This window comes from Triticum urartu, chromosome 6A (assembly GCF_056163025.1).
Source record: "Triticum urartu cultivar PI428250 chromosome 6A, HENAU_Tu73, whole genome shotgun sequence".
NCBI lineage: Eukaryota > Viridiplantae > Streptophyta > Magnoliopsida > Poales > Poaceae > Triticum > Triticum urartu.
In genome coordinates, this window is record NC_141878.1 from 572,814,768 (window position 1) to 572,840,282 (window position 25,515).

At 44.4% G+C, this 25,515-nt stretch overlaps 1 protein-coding gene and 1 pseudogene across 1 annotated transcript; one reads left to right on the forward strand and one right to left on the reverse strand.

Annotated features, from left to right (window-relative positions):
- Nucleotides 1-1,993: 1,993 nt before the first annotated feature.
- Nucleotides 1,994-2,918, reverse strand: LOC125512860 (uncharacterized; annotated as a pseudogene).
- Nucleotides 2,919-23,508: 20,590 nt separating this feature from the next.
- LOC147966479 (uncharacterized) lies at nt 23,509-24,774 on the forward strand. The gene is made up of 2 exons (XM_087530842.1): nt 23,509-23,756; nt 24,354-24,774. Exons 1-2 carry the CDS (start codon nt 23,509-23,511, stop codon nt 24,772-24,774), a joined length of 669 nt encoding a protein of 222 aa, XP_087386968.1.
- Nucleotides 24,775-25,515: the final 741 nt, after the last annotated feature.

A 25,515-nucleotide genomic window follows, 5' to 3' on the forward strand; every position in this document is an offset into this window, starting at 1 on the left:
GACCCGGTACCCGTACTCAACTGAGCCGGCCTCGGGGCCCCAGCCTGCATCGTCGATGTAGAGCTTGCCGCGACGACTCTTAGTCATCCGGCCCACAGCGTAGCCCTCGAGTCCTTCAAAGCGACCCTCCAAAAACTTGAAACCATCGTGCGATAGCGCCACGGTGGGCGCCAACTGTCGTGGTTTTGTCACGGCAGATGTCCTAGAGAAAGGACTTAGTCGTGAGGCCATCGCAACGGGTTAGCTCGAAGGGGTTAAAGCGGACACAGGGACGCAAGAGGGTTTATACTAGTTCGGCCCCTTCGATGAAGGTAAAAGCCTACGTCTAGTTGTGATGGGATTGATGAGGTTTCGATGACTAGGGGAGCAAACAAGCTTCGCCTAAGTCTCGAGTTGTTGTCTGTCCTTCTAAACCGCCGCGGAGTCGTCCCCTTATATATACGGGTGACGCCCGTCGGTTCATAGAGTCCTAACACCGGTTCATATTCGTATCCGGGTTGGTCTCTCCTTATTCCTATCTTACAATACAAGTTTACATACAGATGCCGGTTCACGACTACCAGTCTTAAACCGACTACGGGCCTCAGGCCCTCATCTATCTTCTTGGGCTTTAACACTCTTGAGTTACTGATGAAGTTAATCCGGCCCACATAGGCCGGTTTATACCCAATAGTAATATTCCCAACACGGGCCGTAATCAAACGGGAGTAATGGTGCAAATCGTAAAGTCGTTTTTTTACTAATGTTGGATGAGTAGTTATCAGTTTGGTTGCACTTAAGCCATGCCTAAGTGCCTTTTGGGCCTAGGTGCTTTTGTCACTGACGATGTCCTTTGATACTGCATTTGTCCATTCCCTACCCCAAGCTCTAGTGCCTTTTTATGTTATTTATTTATTTTTGTCTTTTGATTTTCATTCGTTTTCTCTAATTAATCAAGAATATTAGGTTTTTGGGTCCGGTTTTTCATATAAACTGGAGCAACTCTCCTCTTTTTAATGTAATGAAAGGAAAGCACCACTTGCCCATGAGGTTTCAAGAAAAAAAAGTACTCCCTCCTTTCCGGTTTATAAGACTCAATTCAAAAATCTCATCAATCAAGGTAGACGGTGAGTGATGAAATACTTTTTATAGTTTGCAAAAGCATCCAATTAATGCTCTTGTTTTTCTCAAAAAAGTATATTTACCAATGCATTAATTACAATGCATGCATGCATAAATTATATGCATTGGTCAATTTTCTCTTAATACTTGCATGGAATGATTTAATGCAGGTTGAAACTCAACATGTGATGGGGAACAACCAAATTGAGCCTTATAAAATGAAAAAACTAAAATTTTGAGAAAAGCTCTATAAACCGAAAAGGAGGGAGTACCACCGATTTTCCAACACCATCTTCCTTCCTGTGCAATTTAAGATTTGGGAGGGGGAATCCCAACCGCTACGCGGTCCCTCATGCCACTGCTCTGAAAGAAGAGTAAAATAGCAAGGTTAAAATTGATATATCCTCAGTTCATCAGTTGAGCGCGCCATGAAACTTCGACAGAAATTTCTTCAGCATCGAGGGATTTCCCTCGTGAGCTGCAAATTGCTGGCCTGATCAAAATACTTATTTTAGTACAATAGTACTTAACAAGCAGGGAAAGAAGAAGAAAAATCCTCGGTTCATCAGTTGCGCGCGTCATGAAGTTCCACAGAAATCTCGTCGGAATCAGAGGATTTCCGCCGTGCTGCAAGTTGCTAGCCTGATCCGGCAGGCTGGGAGCACGCATGGGTGCCGCGTGACGGGCGCAAGCGACGGCCAGACGCCACTGATCCTTTCCCGAGCTTATCCGAATCCGAAACAGAGGCGACACACATCCACACTCCAGAAACAGAAACATAAGCAGAAAGTGGTTCGGCAAATCATCCATGATCCATGGATGGATAAGCCTCCCTTCCCGGAACAGATCAGATGCATGTACAGTATTTGTCTACAATTTGTGACTCGTTGTATTGATGTATTTCCAGAACCAAAATCAAGGGCTATACACAGCTAGCGGACAGAGAGGAGAGAGCTCACTCTATGTACAAGTGGAGCACAGACGACGAACTCACTCTATGTGCAGCAGAGTGGAGAGGAAGAAGAGGCTCACTGTATGTACAGTATCTACTGGCTAGCTAATTGACCAGCCTGGAATCGAATTGGGTCTTAAAACTCCAACTGATCCCACCGATCTTCCTTCTATACAGCGATCGGAATTATTCGGGGATTTCCTTTCCTATGTACAGTTTGTGCAGTATGTGCGTATCTTGCTGCTATGGTATGTCGACGATGTTGTTGTTTTTACTGGTTGCTGCGGCCGGCCATGGAGGCGGCGGAGAGCCGGTAGGCCCGGCGTGGAACTGCTCCACCACTCGCTTCCGGTACTGCAGCTGCTGCACCGCGTGGGACGACACGAGCGCCTTGCGCGCCCAGTGCCCGCTCCCCATGGGAACGTGCTGCGCCAGCCCGCTGTATGAGCGTCTAGAGCAGCCGCTGCCGCTGGGGGCGAGCTGTGTGAACGGGCTCGCCGTGCGCTTCGATGGCGGCGAAGGCGGTGAGGCGGGCTTGGTGCTGCTGCCAGCGTGGGCCGCCTGCTTGCGTTCCTTGTGGAGGCTGCAGCGGAACGAGCCGGGGTGGTTCATCGGGGAGCACATGCAGGACCGACGGACCTTGGCAGTGGGGGAGGAGGGGGGAGATGAGACGCTGACGGACTTGACCGGCCAGCCGGCGGCGGAGAGCTTGACACGGGAGAGCGAGGTGGGTTGGTAGTTGGGAAAGGGGCTCAGAAGGACAGGGCCGCTGGGCCGAGATGCAGCCACCGTTGACATGATGTGATGATGAGAGATTAGAGAGGTGGACTCCGGCGGTGGCTTTGGTATGTGAGTTGAGCTCCGGTTGTTCAGTGCCGGTTTGGGTAACCAGAGATGGTAGCCTGTTGGCCGCAATTTATAGGCCGGGAAGGTGCAGTTTGGTAAATTTTGGGCGTTAAGAACTGTGGAGTCTGGCCGAGTTAAAATTAAAAGGGAATCGTTTGGCACCGGCGCACCGGCCGAAGCTTCGGCCGATCCCGTGTCGCCGCTCGATCACAGCGACTAGCCCCAAAAAGAATCGGGCAATCCACGTTTGCATTGTTTTTTTTATTGGCCCATCACGTGGCCTTGGCCCACCACGGCCGCTCGTCCAGCTTTTCTCGTTCAGATTTCTTCTTATCTTCAACGTTACCCTCTGTTGGGTCATCACATGCTGCTGCATGTTGCGACCATAGTGATTGCATGTTGCAACCAATGATATTTTTTGCTGCATCGACTCATGGTGGAGCTACGACCCGCGACGATAGGGAAAACGATTTTTGCTGCAATTGTAATCGGATTTTGCTACGAGCGATGAGAAAATTTGCTAGGTCAATTCATGGCAGAGGTGCGACTTGGGACGACGACAGCGACGATTTTTTGCAGCAACTGTTGTTGTCTTTTTGTGTGAGTTTTTTTGCTACATCCATTTTTTATGATGATGACTGGTGGCCCTCGTTCGTGCAACCCTATGCAACGAGTGTCGACGGTGGTAAAAAGCTTCAACCAGCATAGGAAAAAGTTTCAACCGACGCGAGAAAAAGCTTCAACGGGCACACGGCGATGGGGATGCGGGCGAGATTTGCTGGAACCGACCTTCGACAGAGCTACATGCTACAACCACATCGCAAAGTGCTACAACCAGCTCCGCACACTGCTACAATTGGCACTGCATTTTGCTTCATCGCATAAACGACATCTCGGTGTTTTTGCTACAATCGATGGCACAACTTGCTACATCCAACGTCGTGTTTCGCTACGAACCAGCCCCCCGCACTGCTACAACTGGCATCACATTTTTCTTCATCATACAAAATGTCATAGTGGATTTTGCTACAATCAACGTCGCGTCTTGCTACATCCAATGTCATGTTTTTGCTAGAACCGGCACAACGAGCTAGAACCGGGTCTCAAATTTGCCGGAACTGGCGAGCCGAGTTGCTACGACGGTCAGCGGCCAGCTCAGAAGCTGAAAACCGGCGAGACTAGATGCTACGAGCGGCGAGGTGGAGCTTAGCGACGAGCTTCAAATGGAGGCGACCGGTGCTGCAACCAGCGGGGATTTGAGCTCGAACCGGCCGACAAAATGGCTGCATCCAGCGTGGATTTTTGCTACCAGAAACAAGGCTGTTCCAACCGGCATCAGGCATAATGCTGAAAGCTTCAACCGGCAAGGAAAAAGGCTTCAACCGACATAAAAAAAGCTTCAACCATGAAAAATCATAAACAAAAAAAGCTTCAACCCATGCAAAAAATCTTCGACTTGCGTGGCAAAAGCTTCAACCGGTGTGTAAAAAAGCTTCAACAGGCGAAGGACAAAGCTTCAACCATGGGAAAAAGCTTCAATGGGGTGGGAAAACAGTTTCAACCATGGAAAATATCTTACGAGTGACGCCGGAAAAAGCTTCAACCGCTGTGTGAAAAAGCTTCAACCGTTGAATGAAGAAGTTTCAACCATGGAAAAGCTTCAATGGGCCTGGAAGAAAAGCTTCAATCATGGAAAAGGTTTCAACTGGGAAAGAAAAAGCTTCAACCGACAAGGAAAAAAGCTTCCACCAGGCGGCGGCGTGATGACGATGTGCGAGCGGGGAGACGCGGCTGACGGCATGGCGGTGCTACGACGGCGACGGTTAATTGCTGCAATGACGAAGGGGTCGGGCGTCTTACGATGACGGCGTTGCTACAGACGAGGGCAGGGTGCTGCTATGAGGTCTTTCGCTCGAACCATCAAGCACGGGTGTTGCGAGGATGACGATTGGCGGCGGCGACGGTGACCGGAGACGAGGATGGCCGGTGACCAGCGGCGAGGACGCCCGACGAGGACGCGGCAGCACGCGTGGTCGGGGTATGGCGACCTGCGCAGGGAAGGGAAGGACCTTCGTGAAGGGAGTGAATCGAGGGAGGAAGAAACACGACCTGGGGATAAGAATCCAACGGCTTGAGGGCCCAATCCGACAGCTAGGGCGTGACCGGCCGACAGTTTAGGCCGGTGCGCCGGCGCCTATCAGGGGAGCAACTAGTTAACGAGCGCTCCTTCGGAGCGCTCATAACGAGCGGTTCGGGAGCGCTCCGCGTGTGACAAGTGTCGCGCGCGAAGCGCTCCCGCAAGGGAAAACCAGTTGCGCGGTTGGTTCCTGGTTTTCCCTTTTCGGTTTGTGGTTTGGTGCGTTTTGCAGTTTGACCCTCGAACTACCTGAATTTTTTGTTTTCCCTTTCCGCGCGAAAACACAAAAAAAATACCGGTTCGCGCGGTTGGTTCCCTTTTTCCCTTTCCCGTTTCCCTTTTTGTTCCCATTATATTTCCGAGTAATGGAGATTTATGGGGTAGTTACGGGCGGGGACTACCAACACTATCAAATGTCACCTTTCAAGTAAAGAAAAAAAGCAACTTTTTAATGTAAAAAAGCAGTCTCCAGAATCATTCAATCGTGCGGCGCGTTGTACGTCGTCGTGTGGCACGGCGCCTCCGGTGCGAGGGAACCTCCGGCTCGCCTTCGGCTTGTTTAATTTTCATAAACATCTTGAAGGGGGGGCATAGGTCGAAGTGTGTGTTGGTCGTGCGGCATGCTGGTTCGTGCGGCGTGTTGTACGTCGTCGTGTGGCACGGCGCCTCCGGCGCGAGTGAACCACCGGCTCGCCTTCGGCTCATTTAATTTTCATAAACATCTTGAAGGGGGGGGGCATAGCTCGAACTGTGTGTTGGTCGTGCGTCGTGTGGCACGGCGCCTCCGGCGCGAGGGAACCTCCGGCTCGCCTTCAGCTCGTTTAATTTTCATAAACATCTTGAAGGGGGGCATAGGTCGAAGTGTGTGTTGGCCGTGCGGCGTGCTGGTTCATGCGGCGCGTTGTACGTCGTTGTGTGGCACGCGCCTCCGGCGCGAGTGAACCTCCGGCTCACCTTCGGCTCGTTTAATTTTCATAAACATCTTGAAGGGGGGCATAGGTCGAAGTTCGTGTCGGTCGTGCGGCGCGTTGGTCGTGCGGCGTGCTGGTTCGTGCCACGCGTGTTTAATTTTTATATAGCAGGTTGTGCTGAAGGCACGGGTTTGAAGCATGTGTTTGAAGCATGTGCTGAACGTTGTGCTGAAGGCACGGGTTTGAAGTAATTGCAGTCACGTCTGTTTACGAGCTAGGTTTGTGCGTGCATTCACATGTGTGTATACTACGAAGGCATTGGTATGTTGCCTGTGGAGGCACGGGTTTGAGGCATGTGAAGTCACGTGTGTGTAGGAGCTAGCCACGGTTGAGGCGTTCTTGGTATGTGTGTGTGTGGATATTGCTCGGAGGCATGGTGACACAGGGTTTGGTGGCACAAAGGCCATTTCACCTCTGGAGCCACCAGAGGGTGGTCTCCAGAGTCACGCGTAAGGCTATGTGTGTGTGGATATTGCCCGGAGGCATGGTGACCCAGGGTTTGGTGGCACAAAGGCCTTGTCACCTCTGGAGGCACGGGAGGGTGGTCCCAGAGTCATGCGTAAGGGTTCGTTTTGGGAGTCAGTGTTGTCATACAAATAAGAAGAGGCATTGTTGTTTATAGTTTATTGGCACTCTCTGATGATGTAAGAGGCAGTGTTGTCGAAATACTTCTCTTTTCAACATGAACACGCAATTTCTAAATACATTACATAGAAATTTGAGTTATTGATAATTTTTTTGTCACGTCTAGATAGAATTAGCCTCGCGGGCTAAATCAAAAGTTTTAGTCTTCATTTTTGCTCAAGATCTTGCTAATCTCGTCACCCATTTCACTAGCTTTGACTTGATTCATCTCGCTACTTAAGAGAATGTACATTGCCTCTGCCCTCCAATCTTCGACCTCATCCTGTGAAATTTTGCCGAGAAGAGAAGTATATTATTAGAGTTTGTGCATATAAGTTGTTTATAAGTAAATCTATATAAACTTACTGTCAAATCTTCCAGGTCTTGGACAAACTTTTCACCATTGTAGATGAATGCAAGCTTTAAAACAGCAAATGTTGATTCTCCCTTTTCTACCACTGGAACATCTTGCACAGTATGAATCTGCCATCTTGTACCCTTGGGAGTCATTGTTTGTCCTAGTATGGTGTTGAAGACTTCTTTAAACCTAGGTACCTGGGAATATTGCATTTTGTAATTAATTGTTTTTATATTGCAACTTGTAAAACTGAAAAAATTGTTTGATTATGATTGCCAACTTATGAACATGATATTCCTGATACTGTCTTTCTCTTTCTTTTTTTAGCATCTTCATTTTCCTGAAGAACTCGACTTGCTTCTTTTTGATCCAATTTACCTACGTCTATCTTTTCTTTCTCAAATTCCTCTGGAGTCGTTTCTCGAGGATCAATAATGTGATCTTTGTTTTTGTATTTGTCCAGCACATATAGTACATAGCGGTCATCCTTCTCCATTGGAATGAATATCTGCGTACAAAATACTTGTTGCTTAGATGACAGTTTAATATAAAGTAATTTAATAGAACGCATATTCTGAGATTTTGTCGTGGAGGAAAGGGTTGTTACCATGTTTGCAGTTGAGAGCTTTTTCCGTTGATTTCCCTTGAGATACATGGAAACCAGTTGATTCTTTCTTTTTTGCAATTCATTCTTAAATTTTTTAATACCAGTTTTGTGATGCTTTAAATCCAATATATGCTGCAAACGATAATTATGATGAAAAAAACTGTTAGAAAAAAGAGCTGTGTAACAATATAAAAAGAGTAGGTGTTGCAATATAGACAAGATTTTGCTTTTTAAAATTTTACCTCTGCAAAGTTTGGGCCTAATATTACTCTATCACTCTGCTTTGAATCTTGTTTGCTTTCCTAGATTTCTGCTATGTCATCGAGGACCCTTTTTTCCATATGATGTGGTATGTTCATCTGTGCTGGTCTTGGACCAAATACTGCCTTCAGTTGGGCTCCAGTAAGTTGCATGCTTTCACTGTCCCTGTGGATGCGCCTAAATATAGTTTTGCTGCGACAGGGAGATTAAATAATTTTGGAGGTCACGGTCAATGAGAAACAGATTTTTACATTATTTTTGGCCTCTGTCTAACTATATTTTAGGTGCAATAGAAAACAACTAACTTTTTGTATTCTTCCTGCCAGCTGTCTCTCATGACTAGATGGAAGATGTTGGATGCCTCTGTTGTGTGTTGGAAGTAATGAGAATGTTTTGGGTATGGACTGATGCTTCGTCTTTTGTCCCTTTTAGTTTCATCTGTTTCTATCAGCGGAAGCAGATATGTAATATGTAAGCTCTTGTGATACGAAAGACATTGGTGAACCGTGGGATGGGTAGGTTATTACAAAAAAAAGATAAGTAGAAATGATTTTCTTACCTTTGTTGGTGTAAAAGAACTTCGAAGTTTCTGGTTTGAATTCTTTGATTCTTCCAGGTATATCCTCGTACTTTACTTGGTTTGTTTCACCAAATATGGCTGTAAAAAGGAACTCTGGTTTCCACTCAGCATCTACGTTTCTTTGCTGCATGGAGGTCATTGGATATTCTTTTATTTTTCTTTCATGAGATAATTGAAGTATTCAAGTAGTGGTGCTTGTAAAAATTAAAATTATTGCTCTCGTACTATTCACTTACATCGAAATCCTCATCATCTTTTATGAGATCAATGCCATTCCAGTATTTTGCAAATTGAACCATGAAGTGTCAGCATTGGGTACCCTGCTGTTTTGGCACGCAAACTCTGTTAGGTGTTTCTGCTATCCTCGACCAGTTCGGTTCGCCATTGGCTCGTAGCTCCGCTTCGCCGTAATGCTTCTTCATGAGTGCGTGCATCCTTTTAATCTATGATTACGGTTTGGTGTTATTGTTGTGTTTTGGCATTAAACAAGGGAATGCCGGAATTGGAAATCCAATTAGAAAACAAGGTTGAATTGATGTACCAGTTCTGGATGATCTTTATGGTGTGTTTTCCATGTATTCTTTCCATCTCCGTTTCTATAATTCAGTGAGTCAAGTATGTCGATGGAGCTCGTGTACTTGTTGAGCACGTACAGTGTGTAGTGTTTATCTATGTTGTGAGGTATCATAATCTGCGGTGTTTGGAGACAGAGTCAGTTAAAGTTCATTCTTGTCAGGAGAATTAAATGGCATGTAAATGTGCAATCTGTAGGAGAAATGAATTATGTTTGTATATTTCTATTAACTTACCAGCTTTTTCTTTAAAAGTTCCTTCTCTGTTACAAGGGGTGCAAACTGTTTCAATGCTTCGTCCTCATTGAATTCTGCTAGTCCTCCTTTCTCTCCAATTTTGACACCGAGCACGATCTGCAACCAAAAAGTTTTCTAATTTTTAGTTCAATCTTTATAAACACTGAAATGATGCAAGTGTTTTTGTCAAATTGGAGTTCATACGTTTGCAAATTCTGCAGGAAGTATGGCTTTATCGGTTGTGTTGTATTGTTGCTGCACTATCCATTCTTTGAACAATGCGTTTGCGATGGAGCCCTCCATCTGTCCATCATCTCCTTTCTGTAGCTGTTCCATTATTTGTTTTCTTGTAATCCAATCGGGTCGCTTCGAGCTAATATATATGTTTACACTGCATGTAGAAAAAGTTTATACATTAGTTAGGTTGGTTAAGAAAGGGGCAACATTTCTTTGTTTTTTTGTTGTGGCAAGAGAAAGTACTTACTCTCCGCATTCGTCCTGTCCTTCTTTGCTGAATAGGTATTCATGAAGTGCTCTGGCTTTGTTCATAAATTTGAAATCTCCTGGGACAAAAGTAGGAATCATGATTTTTCCATGGAGCCTGCTTGAAGGATTTACCGGTCTCTTCTTGACCGAGATTTTCTTGTCTGAGCTATTCTCAGATGATTGACCAATTGAATGTTCTCCTGATTCTTGCTGCAAGCTTGTCAGATACGCCGTGGCATTTTTGTTGAACTCAAAGTCTTCCTGGTAAATCATTGCTATTTTGATTTCATCGAATGTCTGCCCCATCTGTTTAAGCATATCTTATTGCTTTAGTTGGTCTAGGTCAAGGTTTGAAATAAATTCATCAACTTCTTCATGCTTTTTCGTTGTTTTGTATTTTAGGAAGTTTAAAGAGATGGTGTTGGAGGTGCCTTCCTGATTTCTTGTCGAGTCTGTTTCTTCTTGAAGAAGAACGTGTTGTTTTTTCTGCTCGGAAACCCGTTCTTGTGTATTTGGTACGTCGTTGCTTCTGTCATCCTCTTTTAAATCAGTTCCTGTTTGTTCAGGTTGCTCTGTACTCGGGATATTGCTGTTAATATTTTGCTCGTCTGTTTCCTCTTCAGCATGGTGTGGTATCTTGTCGTCTGGTGGTGGTTGATCTGGTTCTATTGGTGTATCCTTTTCTTCGTGGTCTGTGCAAGATTCTTGGGCGATGGCGTGGCTGCTGACATCCATAACCTCTTTGTGTTTACTGGATATATTAATAACTTCATGCTCTTTTGTGGTTGTCGCACGCATAATATGTTCTTTCTGCTCGGGATTTGGCGGAAACTCTTCTAGTATGCAACATTCTGTCTATCACATTTCTTTATCTCCCATATCGACTTCATACTTCAGCATATCTGTTAGAATCAAATAATAATATTTTTTAAAAAAGAATATTACTTCTTCTAGTGTGACAAAATTGTAAGATTTAGTTTCTGAAAAGACTAACCTGTTGTACACTTGATTAATGACAGTTTGGTATTCCCTCTGTGTTGATTGATTAGTTGATATAGAATTTTTTTCCTCAACTCTGGTACTTGTTCTGGCTTTAAGGTTGCTGCTATTTCATCATTGGAGTAGTGCTTCAGGTTCATGTACATATAGAATGCGCAGTCCGTTCTGCATGTAGAGGAATGTTACTAGTAAGATTGTTGTATTCAAGGAACGGAAAAAAGAAAAATGTTGGAGCAATGGTAGTGGTAATTGTTGCATTGAAAAGATGAAACAAGAGAATTATTTCAGTAATTTTAGTAGTGAAACTTGTATTGAAAAAATCAAAGAAGTGAAATGTTGGAAGTGCTTACGTTTCTTCTTCTTGAAGTGGCACCTGCAGTTTGACCCTTTTGAAATGGTCGATGCTTTTTTGTGAAAGCTGTAGCTCTGTGCTTACCTGCTTCCATATTTTCATTAATTTGCTGGTTACATTGTGGAAGAATTCTATTGTGCCTGGATATGCAGTTGAAGAGTCAAGGAGTTCAAAGCGCTGTTTTTGCATGTTAACTGTCATGGTGAAGTAGTGACTTATATTTTTGTCTTGCTCAAACCCGCGCAACGAACATGGTAGAAGGAACTGCAAAACAAAAAAAAGAAAATATTTGGAAATCTTCTTATATTTAGAAACATAAAATAAAAAGATAACTTTTCATAACATATACGCAAGCTGATGTGCGTACCATGTTATAATTGTTGGGTTTCGTAGTAATTTCAAAAAATTTCCTACGCACGCGCAAGATCATGTGATGCATAGCAACGAGAGGGGAGAGTGTTGTCTACGTACCCACGCAGACCGACTGCGGAAGCGTTGACACGACGTAGAGGAAGTAGTCGTACGTCTTCACGATCCAACCGATCAAGCACCGAAACTACGGCACCTCCGAGTTCGAGCACACGTTCAGCTCGATGACGATCCCCGGACTCCGATCCAGCAAAGTGTTGGGGAAGAGTTCCGTCAGCACGATGGCGTGGTGACGATCTTGATGCACTACAGCAGCAGGGCTTTGCCTAAACTCCGCTACAGTATTATCGAGGACTATGGTGGCTGGGGGCGCCGCACACGGCTAAGGAATTGATCACGTGGATCAACTTGTGTTTCTTGATCTGTCTTTGGTGCTAGCCCTGCCCCTCTATTTATATCTTGAGCCCTGGGGTCAAAACTTGGAGTAAAAGTCTCCACAAAGTCAGTTTCACCCGATAGGCAAGAGTCCTTCTCGGACTCCAGGGCCAGACGCCAGGGATCCCGGCGTCTGGACCCAGACGCCAGGCTGGACTCCGCAAAAATTCCTTTTGCGCTTTCCAAAAACCTTGTGGGCTTTACCCCTTTGGCCCAAATAAAGTGTTCTCGTACCCAAACATTTCGGGAAACATCCGGAACCCTTCCGGTGATTTCCGGAACCCTTCCGGTGACCAAACACTATTATCATATATATCAAACTTTATCTCCGGACCATTCCGGAGTTCCTCGTCATGTCCATGATCTCATCTTGGACTCCGAACAACATTCGGTACATCAAAATGCATAAAACTCATAACAACTGTCATCGTAACCTTAAGCGTGCGGACCCTACGGGTTCGAGAACAATGTAGACATGACCGAGACATGTCTCCGGTCAATAACCAATAGCGGGACCTGGATGCCCATATTGGCTCCTACATATTCTACGAAGATCTTTATCGGTCAGACCGCATAACAATATACGTTGTTCCCTTTGTCATCGGTATGTTACTTGCCCGAGATTCGATCGTCGGTATTCCAATACCTAGTTCAATCTCGTTACCGGCAAGTCTCTTTACTCGTTCTGTAATACATCATCTCACAACTAACATATTAGTTGTAATGCTTGCAAGGCTTATGTGATGTGCATTACCGAGAGGGCCCAGAGATACCTCTCCGACAATCGGAGTGACAAATCCTAATCTCGAAATACGCCAACCCAACATCTCCCTTTGGAGACACTTGTAATGCTCCTTTATAATCACCCAGTTACGTTGTGACGTTTGGTAGCACCCAAAGTGTTCCTCCGGCAAACGGGAGTTGCATAATCTCATAGTCATAGGAACATGTATAAGTCATGAAGAAAGCAATAGCAACATACTAAACGATCGGGTGCTAAGCTAATGGAATGGGTCATGTCAATCAGATCATTCAACTAATGATGTGACCTCGTTAATCAAATAACAACTCATTGTTCATGGTTAGGAAACATAACCATCTTTGATTAACGAGCTAGTCAAGTAGAGGCATACTAGTGACACTTTGTTTGTCTATGTATTCACACATGTATTATGTTTCCGGTTAATACAATTCTAGCATGAATAATAAACATTTATCATGATTATAAGGAAATAAATAATAACTTTATTATTGCCTCTAGGGCATATTTCCTTCAATAATCTTGTAGTTTTTCGTCTTCTTGCATGTTGAAAAATGATGTAAGCCTGGCAGGTAGTAATTTTTTCTATTGTGTTCTTGATCATTATTTCTGTAGCACATTGGATCTTCGTCGTCGGCTTCCTTTATCGAGTGCTGCTTGTTTTGTCACAGATACACAGAGGGAATTTGTAAGTTCAGTTATAAAGTCATATGTATTGTTTTAAACGTGATTCTTTTGCCGTGATCTTTACTTACAGTGTTGCTTAACGACATAATCTTTCTCCCTGTGCCATTTAGTTGTTTTCTCAAGATTGTTAGCATGGGCTCGATTGCTTTGGTGCGTACTGAATTACCGACCTTGAAACTTTCGGCGACATGGCCTAGATTGACATCAAACTTGTTTGTTGTAATGAAAAGCTCATCCCTGCAAAATATATTTATAAAAATGTTTTAGTTTACACATGATACAGTCAAAATGATCGTGTGTAATAATGTGTTTTGTGTTAGTTTCATGAACTTACATTTCTCTCTATGTCCATGGCTTGCATACAATGTTGTACTTGTCTTCGATGGCTTTGTTGACGGAATCACTATCTTTGTCCCCTTTCTCCATTGTGCCTGCGATGATTTCGAATTTAATATAAATAACTCCAAGTCACAAGATCACAAGATAGCAATTAAGTTTATATTGTCTTGCCTGCTTCGATGCTAGAAGATATGTCTTGTCCAGTGTTGTTCCTTTCTTGTTCTCCTGCTTGTTGCGGCATATTTTGTTATTCTTTTTGCATTGTACCCTTTTGTTCAGTTTTTTCTGCATCTTCATATGAGTCGTCTGTGTCTTTCTTAGCATCATGTTTTTCCTTGTCAACCATCGTGTCTTGCTGGTGGTCTTTTCCGTCTTGTTTTTTAGTCTCGACCTGGTTGGCACTGACCTCTCTGCCAGGGGAGTTGGCATCGTACGACGGTGTAGGGTTTTCTTTGATGGTTTCTTCTTCTTTCTCTGGAACAATGTGTGTGTCTATTTCATTGCTTGTATCTCCATGGTCACCTTCTTCGTGTTTCTGCGTTATCATTGAAAAAGCATTGAAATAATTTAACTTGCTACTTTATTTCAATTATAGTAGATGTTATGGGAAAACAACGAATTGTTTGGTGCGTTGTTTGAGCTATTTTTATTGTGATTAAGTCGTGTAATTTTGTGGAAATATTTTGTGCAACTTCACCTGTTGAGCTGTCATTGGTGATGCTGACTGTTCCACCTGTTCTTCGTCGAGTGTAGTTTCTTGGGTATCATCCTGTTCTTTGTTTTGGTGTTCATCGTCACTGTCATGTTTTTTGTCTTGCAACTGTTCAATCATAAAGGTTGCTAAGTTTGAGTGCATTTCAGTTCTCATGGAACTACTTTATATTTTCGTAGAATCAGCTTATGTAACTTTACCTCCTCAATCGTTGCTGCTGAATGTTGTGCTTGTTCTTCGTTGAGTTGAGGTTTTTGGGCATCTTCTTCTTCTTCTTTCTTTTGTAGTTCATCACTGGTGCCGTCGTTTTTGTCTTGTAGCTTTTGAAACACAGAGGTGGCTAAGTGGCAGTGCATTTGAGGTTCCACATAGCTATTTTATACTTTGATAGGACCAACGTATGTAACTTTACCTTTTCAGTCATTGTTGCTGCTGCCGTCTCTGCTGCGTGTTTTTCGGTGAGTGAATATTTTTTGGCTTGGTCTTCTGTTACGTTGATGGCTGCATTTTGAAGAACATATTGCCCTTCTTCAGTGTCCTCCTTTTGCTCATTGGTATCCTCTCTCTGCTATGCAGGAAAGTAGTGAAATGTCAAATGCGTGTTTTTCAACTATAAGTTCATGTACAGGTGTTATGTGTTTTCACCTCTGTATTTGTTGTTGTTACTGCTGATTCTTCATTCGGTGGTGGTTTTGGGTTCTTCTCTTGCTCTTTATTTTGCTGTTCATCGTCACTGACCTTGTTTTTTTCTTGCAGCTGTTCAAACATAGAGGCGGCAAAGTGAGAGTCCATTGGAGTGAGTACAAATGTGGTTTAGGTTGAAGTTTATTTTATTCTGCAGACAACAATTTTATAATTTCATAGTTGCAGGTTTCGTAAGTTTACCTTTTCATTCGTTGACGCTGCCGCTGTCTCTTGTACTTGTTGTTTGGTCAGTGATTTTTTTGTGGCTTGGTCTTCAGTGGCATTATTGTCTATTGTTTGAAGAGCATGTTTGGTTCTTCATTGGGCTCCCCTGGTTGTGTTTGATGGTCTTGATTGTTGATGGTTTCTTGAGCTTCTTGTGTCTGCACCATCACAAAAAATATTTAAGAAATGGGTGCATTTCTGACTGTTTCAGTTACAATTTTTTTATAAGACCTCTATCTCTGGAGTTGCAGGACTGTCTACTCCTTGTACTACGGCTTCTCCTTGTCTTGTGTTGTCCTCTAGTTTTTCTTGTTGAATGTCTATGCCAGTGCTTTTGCTTGCTTCCTCTTCCTGTTTAATAAAAAAAATGAAATTATAGATTGAACTTCATTTGTGTCTGAGCTTTGTAACCTCACCTCTTCAACCTCTTCAGATATTGCTGTTTGAAGTTCTTGATCTTCGAGATCAGCGTACTCGTTTGTTTCCTGCATTTGTTCAAAGAAAATGGTGAGACATCCCTTATAATCTTTGTATTGACGTGGCGGGGTGTATTAGGTAGTTCAGACATCATAAAAATATTTTGAAAAGTGGTTGTTGTTGTTGAATTTTTACCTCCGTGTTGATGACTGGGTTATTTGTGCATGCATCTACTGTTTCTTTGTCAGGTATAACAGTCTCTTGTTTCTCATCTGCTGGGATGTCTTACGCTTTCTCCTTTGTACTCGTGATGGTGATCTTCAATTTTGTGGCGCTGGAAATCTCTTGTACACAAAGTTCCTGTTGTGTGAGCCCTTCGCCTGTTTGAGGTTCACTATGGGGTTCAATTTCATCACGGGTTGTCTCTTGGTCTTGCAGTGCTTGTGATACCTGGAGATCAAACAATATGAGTTTTTGGTTCACTTTCTTTCCTGCCATTCATGAGTTTTCGGTGTGGGTAATAGTGGGTTATGGAAGTTTACCTCCTCTTCGTTGTTTTGTTCTTCGTTGTTGTTTGTTATGCTAACGGTTGATTGTGGGTTAGGCTCTTGCATTTGTTTGGCTGGGCTGCTGAGTTGATTGTTCTTCAGCTGAGCCTAAATTTTGTTGGAGGTTTGTTAGTTCACATATAACTCTATCTGGTTTTGAAAGGAAAAATGGATGTTCATACTGACATCTTCACAGGTTCTGACATCGATTGTATCTTGTGCTTGTGTTGGGGTAGTTGTTGTTGTAGCATTGTCTGTTGTGAGGTTGCTTTGTTTGTTGTGTTCATTCGTGCTTTTGGGGTTGTTGACACCATCCTGCTGTTGGAGTTCATCTTGGCCTGGCTTGCTATTGGTACGTTTCTGAAAGCATTGAGGCAGTTCTTTTCAGTTTAGGTATGAAAACAGGGGTTTGCTTTAGTGTGCGCATGGCACCATGCATTAGTATTTACTTACCTGTTTTTGCCGCTTGTCAATGCCTATGTCCCTTGATTTTGCTCTTCTCTTCCTCTCTTTGTCTTCTTCTTCTTCCTTTTTTTCTCCTTTCTCTTTGTTCTGTTGTGGCTACGATTTCATTCGTGCGGTTGGCATCGGCTAGTCTACTTGAGGCTGCTGGATCTGCTTGCTCTAGTGTCTGCAGGGTCGCGTTGTCTGTCAGGTACCTTGTGCAAACTATGTCCTGAAACTGTCTGAGTTGTTCCAATGAATCCATCAGGGCAATTGTTTGTTGCGTGACTAGGTTCTTGTTTTTTTCATCTAGTATTTTTTCCTTTTCGTTGCATTGGTTTTCAGCCCTGGTGGTTACTGAGGGTATCTGTTCTGCTTCATGGAGTACTTTTTGCAACAATTTGTTTATCCTTTGGAATCTTTCTTCTGCTCCTGTGCTGATGCTTTTGTTTGGTTCCCTGCTTCCACTGGTGCCGAAACGTGGTTCGTGCCGGCGTTTGGGTGGAGGTGGTAGCAGTTTGGTCGTGTTCTGGTGTTGCTGTTGTTTGCGATGTTCTCCTGCTATCTGCCGGATTGAAGACGAAGTTGATGCTGTGTTGGCATAGAAGATTCTCTCTGCTGTTCTTTTCCATGTCTGCATTGTTTTGGTGGAATGTAGTTAATTAGAATGGAAACCGTTTTGAAAAAGGGAACGACTGATTTATGTACAATATAGCTATACATGTATTTTGCCAAATTCATAGTCATCTGGTCGTGCTTTTCCGTCCCTTTTCATGTCCGCTCTAGCTATTTTCGCTAGGTCACTCTCTTTGAGATGGTTTGCTCGTGGTAATGAGGTCTTGTCCATTGTATTTGCAATCTTCCGCATTTCTTTTGTGTCGGTTGGCAGCAGCAGGGAGTCGAGGTACATGATTACTGGCCCCTGTGACAAACCATTGACATGCTTTTTGTTCTTTTCTTCCTGAGGCAAGTCTCTGTGTTTCTGCCATATCTTGGCTCCCTCCTTAATACATTCGACAATTACCTCGCAGAAATCCATCTTTGCCATCTCTGGATAGTTCATGTCCTCTACCATTATAGCTTGTCGGGCGAAGATAGCGGCGCTTGACCTGCAGACAACGTTGTGGAAAAAAATAAGGAAAAATATTTTAACTGATTTCCTGTTTGACTGTTCGTCATCTAGTTCCACCAATTTATTTAGCTCTGCGAACAGTTCTTTTGGCCTGAAATCTGTATGTTTGAAGCCAAGGTCTGACATCAGTTTTTTCATTGAAGTTGGGCTCTTCGCTGGCCTTGGTATTGACTTTTCCGTGCCGTTTCGGTAACCAAACACCTTGTGTATAGCTTCCTTGGTAATCTTGAGTTTCTTGTCTTCGGTACCATCACCAAAGGTTATTGTCATGCTTTTTATGTCTAGGTTGTCGTAGATGTTTGCTGCAAGTGGTCTGCAGATGGAGCCCGTTATTTTGCAGTTCTCTATGCTGCCAAATCCCGCCGTCCTAATATCTTCCCTATGACGGTCTTTAAGTAAATTCCTTGCTTTCTTGACATGAGCGAATACTGACCCTGCCTTGATTTGGCATTTCTCTTCGTCTGTTTCTTGCTGTTCTTCGTCAACTGTTGGTGCTGCCAATTCTTTTCTGCTTGTCTTTCTTCTCTTTCTGTCCTTCTGTCCTGATTTGTTCTGTTTCATAAGACAAAATGAAAGGGTTTCGTTAGAAAGGAACGTTAGATCCTGAGTCCTTAATAGTGGTATTCAAAATTAGTACATAAGTGTGTTTTTACATCGTCATCATGTTCTACGTCGGTGTCATGCTCGTCGGCATCATCGCCGTCCGTAGGAATCAAATCTGCATGATGTTCCCTGTTATCGTCATCATCATTGGTATCTGAACCTTTGCTGTTGGTATCGTCTTGTTCTTTTTCTACCCTTCGTCGTTTGTTTTTCTTCTTGCGTTCAGCTTGTTTCTTCGTGGTGGTTGGTGATGTTGGCGGGAGTACCATTAGAGGTAATGGCTGATTCTGCAAGGTACTAGTGTCGATGATGTTTTCAGCATTGTCCTTTTTCTTTAGCCTTTTTGCTCCAGGAGTAAAAACAGTGCTTGTATCTGATTTCCTCTTTTTTTGCTTGTTGTCGGATATTTATTCTTGTTGAGCCTGGTGTAAGTTATCATTTCTTCTATAGGTGGTTTGTTCCTCATGTTTTGTTCTGTGTCCTTTTCTGATGAATGAGGAGTCATGCTGCCTGTTTCTGCGCTGTGAATATCACCGTCTTCGTGTCCTGTATAATGACCAAGTAACACAAAATGATGTTCTTTTTGTCCGAAAATAGTTGATACACATTGAAAATATATGTCTTCCATGATTATGCATAAGGAATGTGAAACTTCCAAAGGGGATTTTTAGTTTTATTTTCTTGGGTTAAGATAGGTTATTACTATTGTTACCGATTGACTAATCAGGGGACGGAAGAAAATATTAATTAAGGTTATGAGTGCAGCTAGGGTAGTGAAGTTAGGGTGAAGCATTTTCTGAGACAAAAATCCACTCTGTAGGTGATATTTCATAATTGGAGGAATATCATTAATGATAGTTCAAGATTTATTGGGTAAGTTAACCTGTTTTTGAATTAAAAACAAGATAGTGTGTGAACATTTTTTATGTTTTCTATAAAGAAATATATAAAAAGTGGTAGGTAGTTTAATTTGTAGACATAGTTAAGTCATTGTTGTCAAGGATAGCAGTTAAGTTATTAATAACTCTCAATATAGTTTTCTGTAGATGGACAGTGGAGACTTTTGCTCAAACCATTGACAGGAGCTTGCTGATTTGCATGCTCTTCAGCAGGGTCTTCGTCAGTATTTTGCTGCGTTTTAGCTTCTTCGTGAGGATTTGTCATTGTTGCGTAAAAAATGGGCAGGTGTTCGAAGCAGAGTCGAGTGTCACAGGAAAAAAACCTGCATGGTGTGAAAACAAATTTGCATGGATAGAGAGGCACAGGTTGTTTTACCATAGAAGCACAGGGTACATATATTCTTTGTTCATGGTATTTCACAGCAGAGGCACTTAATTTGAAAAACGGTTACATTGCCGGACAAGGGATGTAGAAAATCTCGTAAGGTTATCAGTTTAGGCCTCTCAGGATGCTTGCGGGGTTTGGATCTATGGACGTATTCTAGTTACTGATGTTTCAGGTTTTTTTACCTTTGAGCACAAATCGTATGGCGAAAATCCCAGGGCGGAGAGCAGTAGCATTTCTATTAAATCTCATCTCTGCGCTAGGTCAGTTTGTTAGGCAAATTGATTTTGGTTATTAGAAAACTCCTTGGTAGCGGTGGCTAGGGTTGCTGTTCCTGGAAGTGAAAAAATCACTACGATCTACCCGGTGGAATGGAGTGGGATAGAATGATAATTACCTTCAGTTGCTTGTGCTGTGTTTTTCGCTTCCATCCGCTTATTGTGTCGTTGCTCCTTTTTTGTTGCAATTTCCGCCGCCGCTGTTGAAGTCCTCGCCGCTGGTTGCCGCAGCCGGCGGGTTATTGGTGTTGTCGCAGGCAGAGTGTGGCTGTTTGTTTGTCGGATTTGAGTGTGGTTGGCGAACGCGGTGGCGGTTGTCCGGTGACGCGAACTCGATTTCGAGTTTGTGTTTGTGTGTAGAAGGAAGGAGGAGAGCGTGCTGCAGTGATGAAGGTTTTGAGATTTATTTTCCGGAAGGGGAAGCAAGGTAGTAGAAGAGGGAGGGAGAGATGGAAACCGTCGAACCGTCTCTAACCTTCAGCCGTCCGTTTGGGCATCAAGATTCGTTATGCTTGGCTTGGTTTTTTTTGTGCTACAGTATTTTTTTAGTGTTGAGACTGTTAGTTCTGAAGTGGAGCCTTTCTACAGGCATTTGGATGCAGGCACACAAGGCACATAAGTGCAGGTTCTATAGGCACGTGGATGCAGGCACAGGAGGCACGGAAGTGTGGGTTCTACAGGCACTTCCAGAGGGAAGCACAGGAGACACAGAAGTGTGGGTTCTACAGGCAGTTAGAGAACCACGGGTCAGGCTAGTGTCGTATGAGGAACGTGGATGTAAGCAGCGGAGGCACGGAAATGCATCTAATACAGGCACGGACATGCTGCTTCTCGAGGCACGAGTACCAACCCTGTGGACGTAGTACAAGAGTGCGGTAGCAGAGGCATGTGTTAGAATGCTCGGTTAAAGAGGCATGGTTATGAAGTCTCGGGAGCGACGCGGGTGTGGCAGTGGGACCATGTAAGAGTCACCGCGCATGTTTCGTTAGGCATGTGAGGCACGTTGGTTCAGGCACGGAAGGCAGAAAAGGTGAATCGACAATAGGCACATACGTGTGTTTTGTCAAGTCACGGCTGTGTACTCTCTGGATGGACAAATGTGTGTCGGGAGAGGCATGGGTCCGACTACTCGGTTACAGAACAACGTTCGTGAAGTCACGTGGGTGTGGCATTACGGGGCACGTAAGAGTCTGGGCGAGTGCCACGTGAGGCACGTGGGTGCATGTACGTGTAGGCAAAGAAGTGAAGGCACCACGTTTGTGAAGTCATGTGGTAGTGCTGAAGTGGAGCCTTTCTACAGGCATGTGGATGCAGGCACACGAGGCACTGAAGTGCAGGTTCTACAGGCACGTTCACGCAGGCACAGGAGGCCAGTGTTGTGTGAGGCGCGTGGATTTAAGCAGTGGATGCACAGAAATGAATCCAACACAGCCACAGACGTGCTGCTTCTCGAGGCACGGGTATCAACCCTGTGGATGTAGTACAAGAGTGCGCTGGGAGAGGCATGTGTTAGAATGCTCGGTTAAGGAGGCATGGTTGTGAAGTCTCGGGAGCGACAAAGGCACGTATGTGTGTTTTCTCATGTCACGGGTGTGCACTCTATGGATGCACAAACGTGTGGCTGCAGAGGCATGGGTCCGAGTGTTAGAATGCTCGGTTAAAGAGGCATGGTTGTGAAGTCTCGGGGAGCGACAAAGGCACGTACGTGTGTTTTCTCATGTCACGGGTGTGCACTCTATGGATGCACAAACGTGTGGCTGCAGAGGCATGGGTCCGAGTGTTAGAATGCTCGGTTAAAGAGGCATGGTTGTGAAGTCTCGGGAGCGACAAAGGCACGTTGGTTCAGTCATGGAAGGCAGAAAAGGTGAATCCACAACAGGTACATACGTGTGTTTTCTTAAGTCACGAGTGTGCACTCTCTGGATGCACAAACCTGTGGCGGCAGAGGCATGGGTCCGACTACTTGGTTACAGAACCAAGGTTGTGAAGTGAGGTGGGTGTGGCACGACAGGCCTCGTAAGAGTCACGGCAAGTGTCATGCGAGGCACATGGTTGTACGCACATGAGGCAGGGCTTAGAATGTACAGGAGGCACGGATTCTGGTACAGTGGGCACTGAAGTAAAAACAGTGCTGTGACGGACACGAGGCACTTAACTTGAAAATAGTTACAATCGAGGGACAACGGGCAGAGAAAATCTGGTGTAATTACCAAGTATGAGCTCTCAGCATGCTCGAAGTATTTGGATCGTTTGAGGTATTATAGTTAGTGAAGTGGCAGGTGTAGTACTTTTAAGCGCATTTCGTGTGGTGAAAATTCCGCAGCGGGGAGCACTAGCGTTTCTATTAAATGTCGTGTGTACGGTACTTCAATTTTTGAGACAAGTTGATTTTGGATAGTGCAAAACTCTGTTTTTTGTGGTGGATAGGGTTGTTGTCCCTGGAGAATGGAATGTAATGGGATACATTGTTATTTACATTCGATTGCTTGTCTTCGGCTTCTCGCTTCCATCGGTCGATTCTGTCTGTTCGTTCTTTTATTGTGATCTCCGCCGGCGGTGTTGAAGTCATTGCTTCGTCGTCGTCGGGTGGGTACTTTGTGTTGTTGGGCGCATCGTTTGACGGTGTGTATCTCGAAGTGGGAGGGTGGTTGGCGAAGCATGGTGGCGGTTGTTTTGCGAGGGGAACTCTACTTGGAATTTGGTGTAATGAACCTATGAGGAGATCTTGTGTGAGTGTGGAATGTTTCGAGATTTTGTTGTGGAAGAGAGGAAGGAAGAGAGTAGTGGAGGTGGGATAAATGGAAATGGTGGAACCGTATGTAATCTTCGACGGTCTGATTTTAGTATCAAGATTCATGTCGCCTGTTTTTTTCCACTATAGCATCTTAGTAGACATGTGAGGCACGGAACATCAGGCTCAACAGGCACTGACGTTGTAATTTTAGAGGCACTGGTATCAACTCTGTGGATGCACAAATATGTGGTGGTAGGGACATGCATCTGAAGACTTACTCAGAGAGTCACGGTTGTGAAGTCTTTAGAGTTACGAGCGTGTGTCGCCACGGGCACGTGAGAGTGATGCGTCGGGAAGTTTGGTACTAGAGGCATCGGTGCGAATAGTACTCAGAGAGTATGGGTTGTGGGTCCACATGTGTGAAGTCTGTGCAACATTGGTCGTGTGGTAGTAGCGACGTGTGCCGGGAAAGGTGCGAGCAATAACATTTGTTACGTGCTTAATCGGACGATTTAACGGTTGCTTTTTCCCGCCAACCGCGAGCATTGCCACTCGGCGGTTGCCTCGATGCACAACAATGATGAGCGCATGTCTTCCGCCCTCTCTACCACGACGAGGCCGCGTCCAACCACCTCCTCCACGACCCAGACCTTGGTAGAAAAGGGTAACTGCGCTTCCATAGCCGCTCAATTCCGAAAACACTATTGCCGTTCCATCTCAACTAGCATCTCCTCACAATCTCTGTGTGAAGGCGGCCATCGCTGGAGGAGCGTAATGGCGGAGGAACCATCTGCCAAGCGTCCCCGTGGTGAGACATCCGACCAGAGCACGGAGGTCGACGACGTTCAGGTCCCCGGTCAGAAGCACGACTACAAAGTGCACCTCAAGGAGGTTGACATCCACGGCAAGGAAAAGCTGGATGTCGTATGCACCAGCAATCCTGAGGAAGCCGACAAGATGATCAGCAGGATCCTGAAGAGGCTCTGCGGCTTGTACCCTCACTACATCGGCGTTGATGTCGAGTATACCAGGGAGGACCAACCTCCGTAGAGGGCAGCGGTTCTACAGTTATGCATGGAGGAACTCTGTTTGGTATATCACATCACCGCGACAACAAAATGGTGAACCATCCTACAGTTTCAACCTCTCCGTGCTTCTGTTTAATTATCTTTTCACCTGGAAATTTTATTAGATTGGTTTATTGAGTTGATGTATCAGTGAAGTTTCTGAAGTAGATGCAGCACAATAGATTTTGAACTTGACTCACCAGATCAGTTCATGTATTTGATGCACTAGATTAATTTATGGGTTTGATGTACGAGATTATTTTCGGAACTCGATGTTCTAGCGTACTTTCTGTTCTAGTGTATTTTCTATATTTCATGTTCTAGTGTAGTTCAGTTTCTTGAATTGATGTGTTAACGTGGCTAAGAAGTGGATAGGTAATTGATTCAAGTGTAAATTCCAAAAATAGAAATAACATGTTGTGCTTGTATTTTATTTCTGAACTTTGCGTAGCAGTTTCTGAAATGTTTTCGTCCATGAATTATACGTACTATATAAGCATGTACTTGATTGATACTTGATGAATCGACCTTAAATGTGCCATCCCCCTGCAGGCCCAAGAGCCTGCGCCCGTTCCTGAAGGAGGACAGGTTCTACACCTTTGCCGGCTTCAGTATTGAAGGTGACAAAGAGATGCTGCGAAGTTCTGGTTTGGAGATCAAACCCGACAAGTACGTTGAGATCCAGCGCAAATGGAGAGTTCCTTTCAAGGGAAGAAAGAGGTACCACTCTTTGGCTGATGTTGCAGGTAGCGTGATCCACCCATTCTACAAACAGATGAAGGATAAGATTGATAGAGTTAAAGACCATAAACTGTGGGGGATCAGCCCACTGCCAAATTACCTCATTGAGTATGCAGCGATAGATGCGTACGCAACCTACGAGTCGTGGGCGAGAATTGAAAACATCAGAGAAGGTCTGGAGAGTACAAAAGAGACAGAGAAGAATTATGACGATCCTTACAACGTATACTAGTGACGACGAAAACGTAGAAAACTGGTCGTGGAGTTGCCTGTGTTTATGCTTGTCCTTTCTATTGTATCAGGTTCGTAGTTTACTTCTGTTAAAACGAAGGAGTTTGTAATGTCATCTGTATCAGGTTAAACAAGTTTCTTTATGTCAAGTTGTAGTTTGTTTATGTGATTGAGCAAGCTATTTAGCTTGCTAAGTACTATGTTTATTCAGCAATCATGTGATTTTGAAGTAGTAATGTTGCTTTTTACTGTAAAAACAACAAAATGCAAAGCAGTCTTTTTGCGCTGAGTACACTTTAGTTGTCCACACAAGCGCGTCTTCTAGACAAGTGGCAGGATTGGTATGGGCTGGAATACGCAGTTAGAGAGGCACATGTTTGCAGTCTTTAGAGTCACCGGCGTGTGTTACTACAGGGGCCGGAGGCACGTGGACGAGGTAGCAGAGTTGAGCTCCTAATACATAGTTACAGGGTCACGGTTTGTAAGTGAGTCAAGGTTGTGCGACGTCCTGGGGCATGTAAGAGTCATGGCAAGTGTCATGTGAGAGAGGCACCTGGATCCAGGTACGCAAGGCACAGGATTGCGACTTCTCGATGCACGGGTATCAACGTTGTGGGTGCACAATAGTGTGGTCTGAGAGGCATGTGTTGGAATGCTCGGTTAGAGATGCACTGTTCTGACGTTTGTGAAGAGACATGTGCATGGTACCGTGACCATGTAAGAGTCTCGTGGCGTGACACGT

Bases quoted from the DNA above. Each gene is read 5' to 3' on its own strand.
- LOC147966479 (XM_087530842.1), top strand. From the start codon at position 23,509: ATGGCGGAGGAACCATCTGCCAAGCGTCCCCGTGGTGAGACATCCGAC. The intron at 23,757-24,353 runs GTATACCAGGGA...ATCCCCCTGCAG, and splicing joins TACATCGGCGTTGATGTCGA to GCCCAAGAGCCTGCGCCCGT.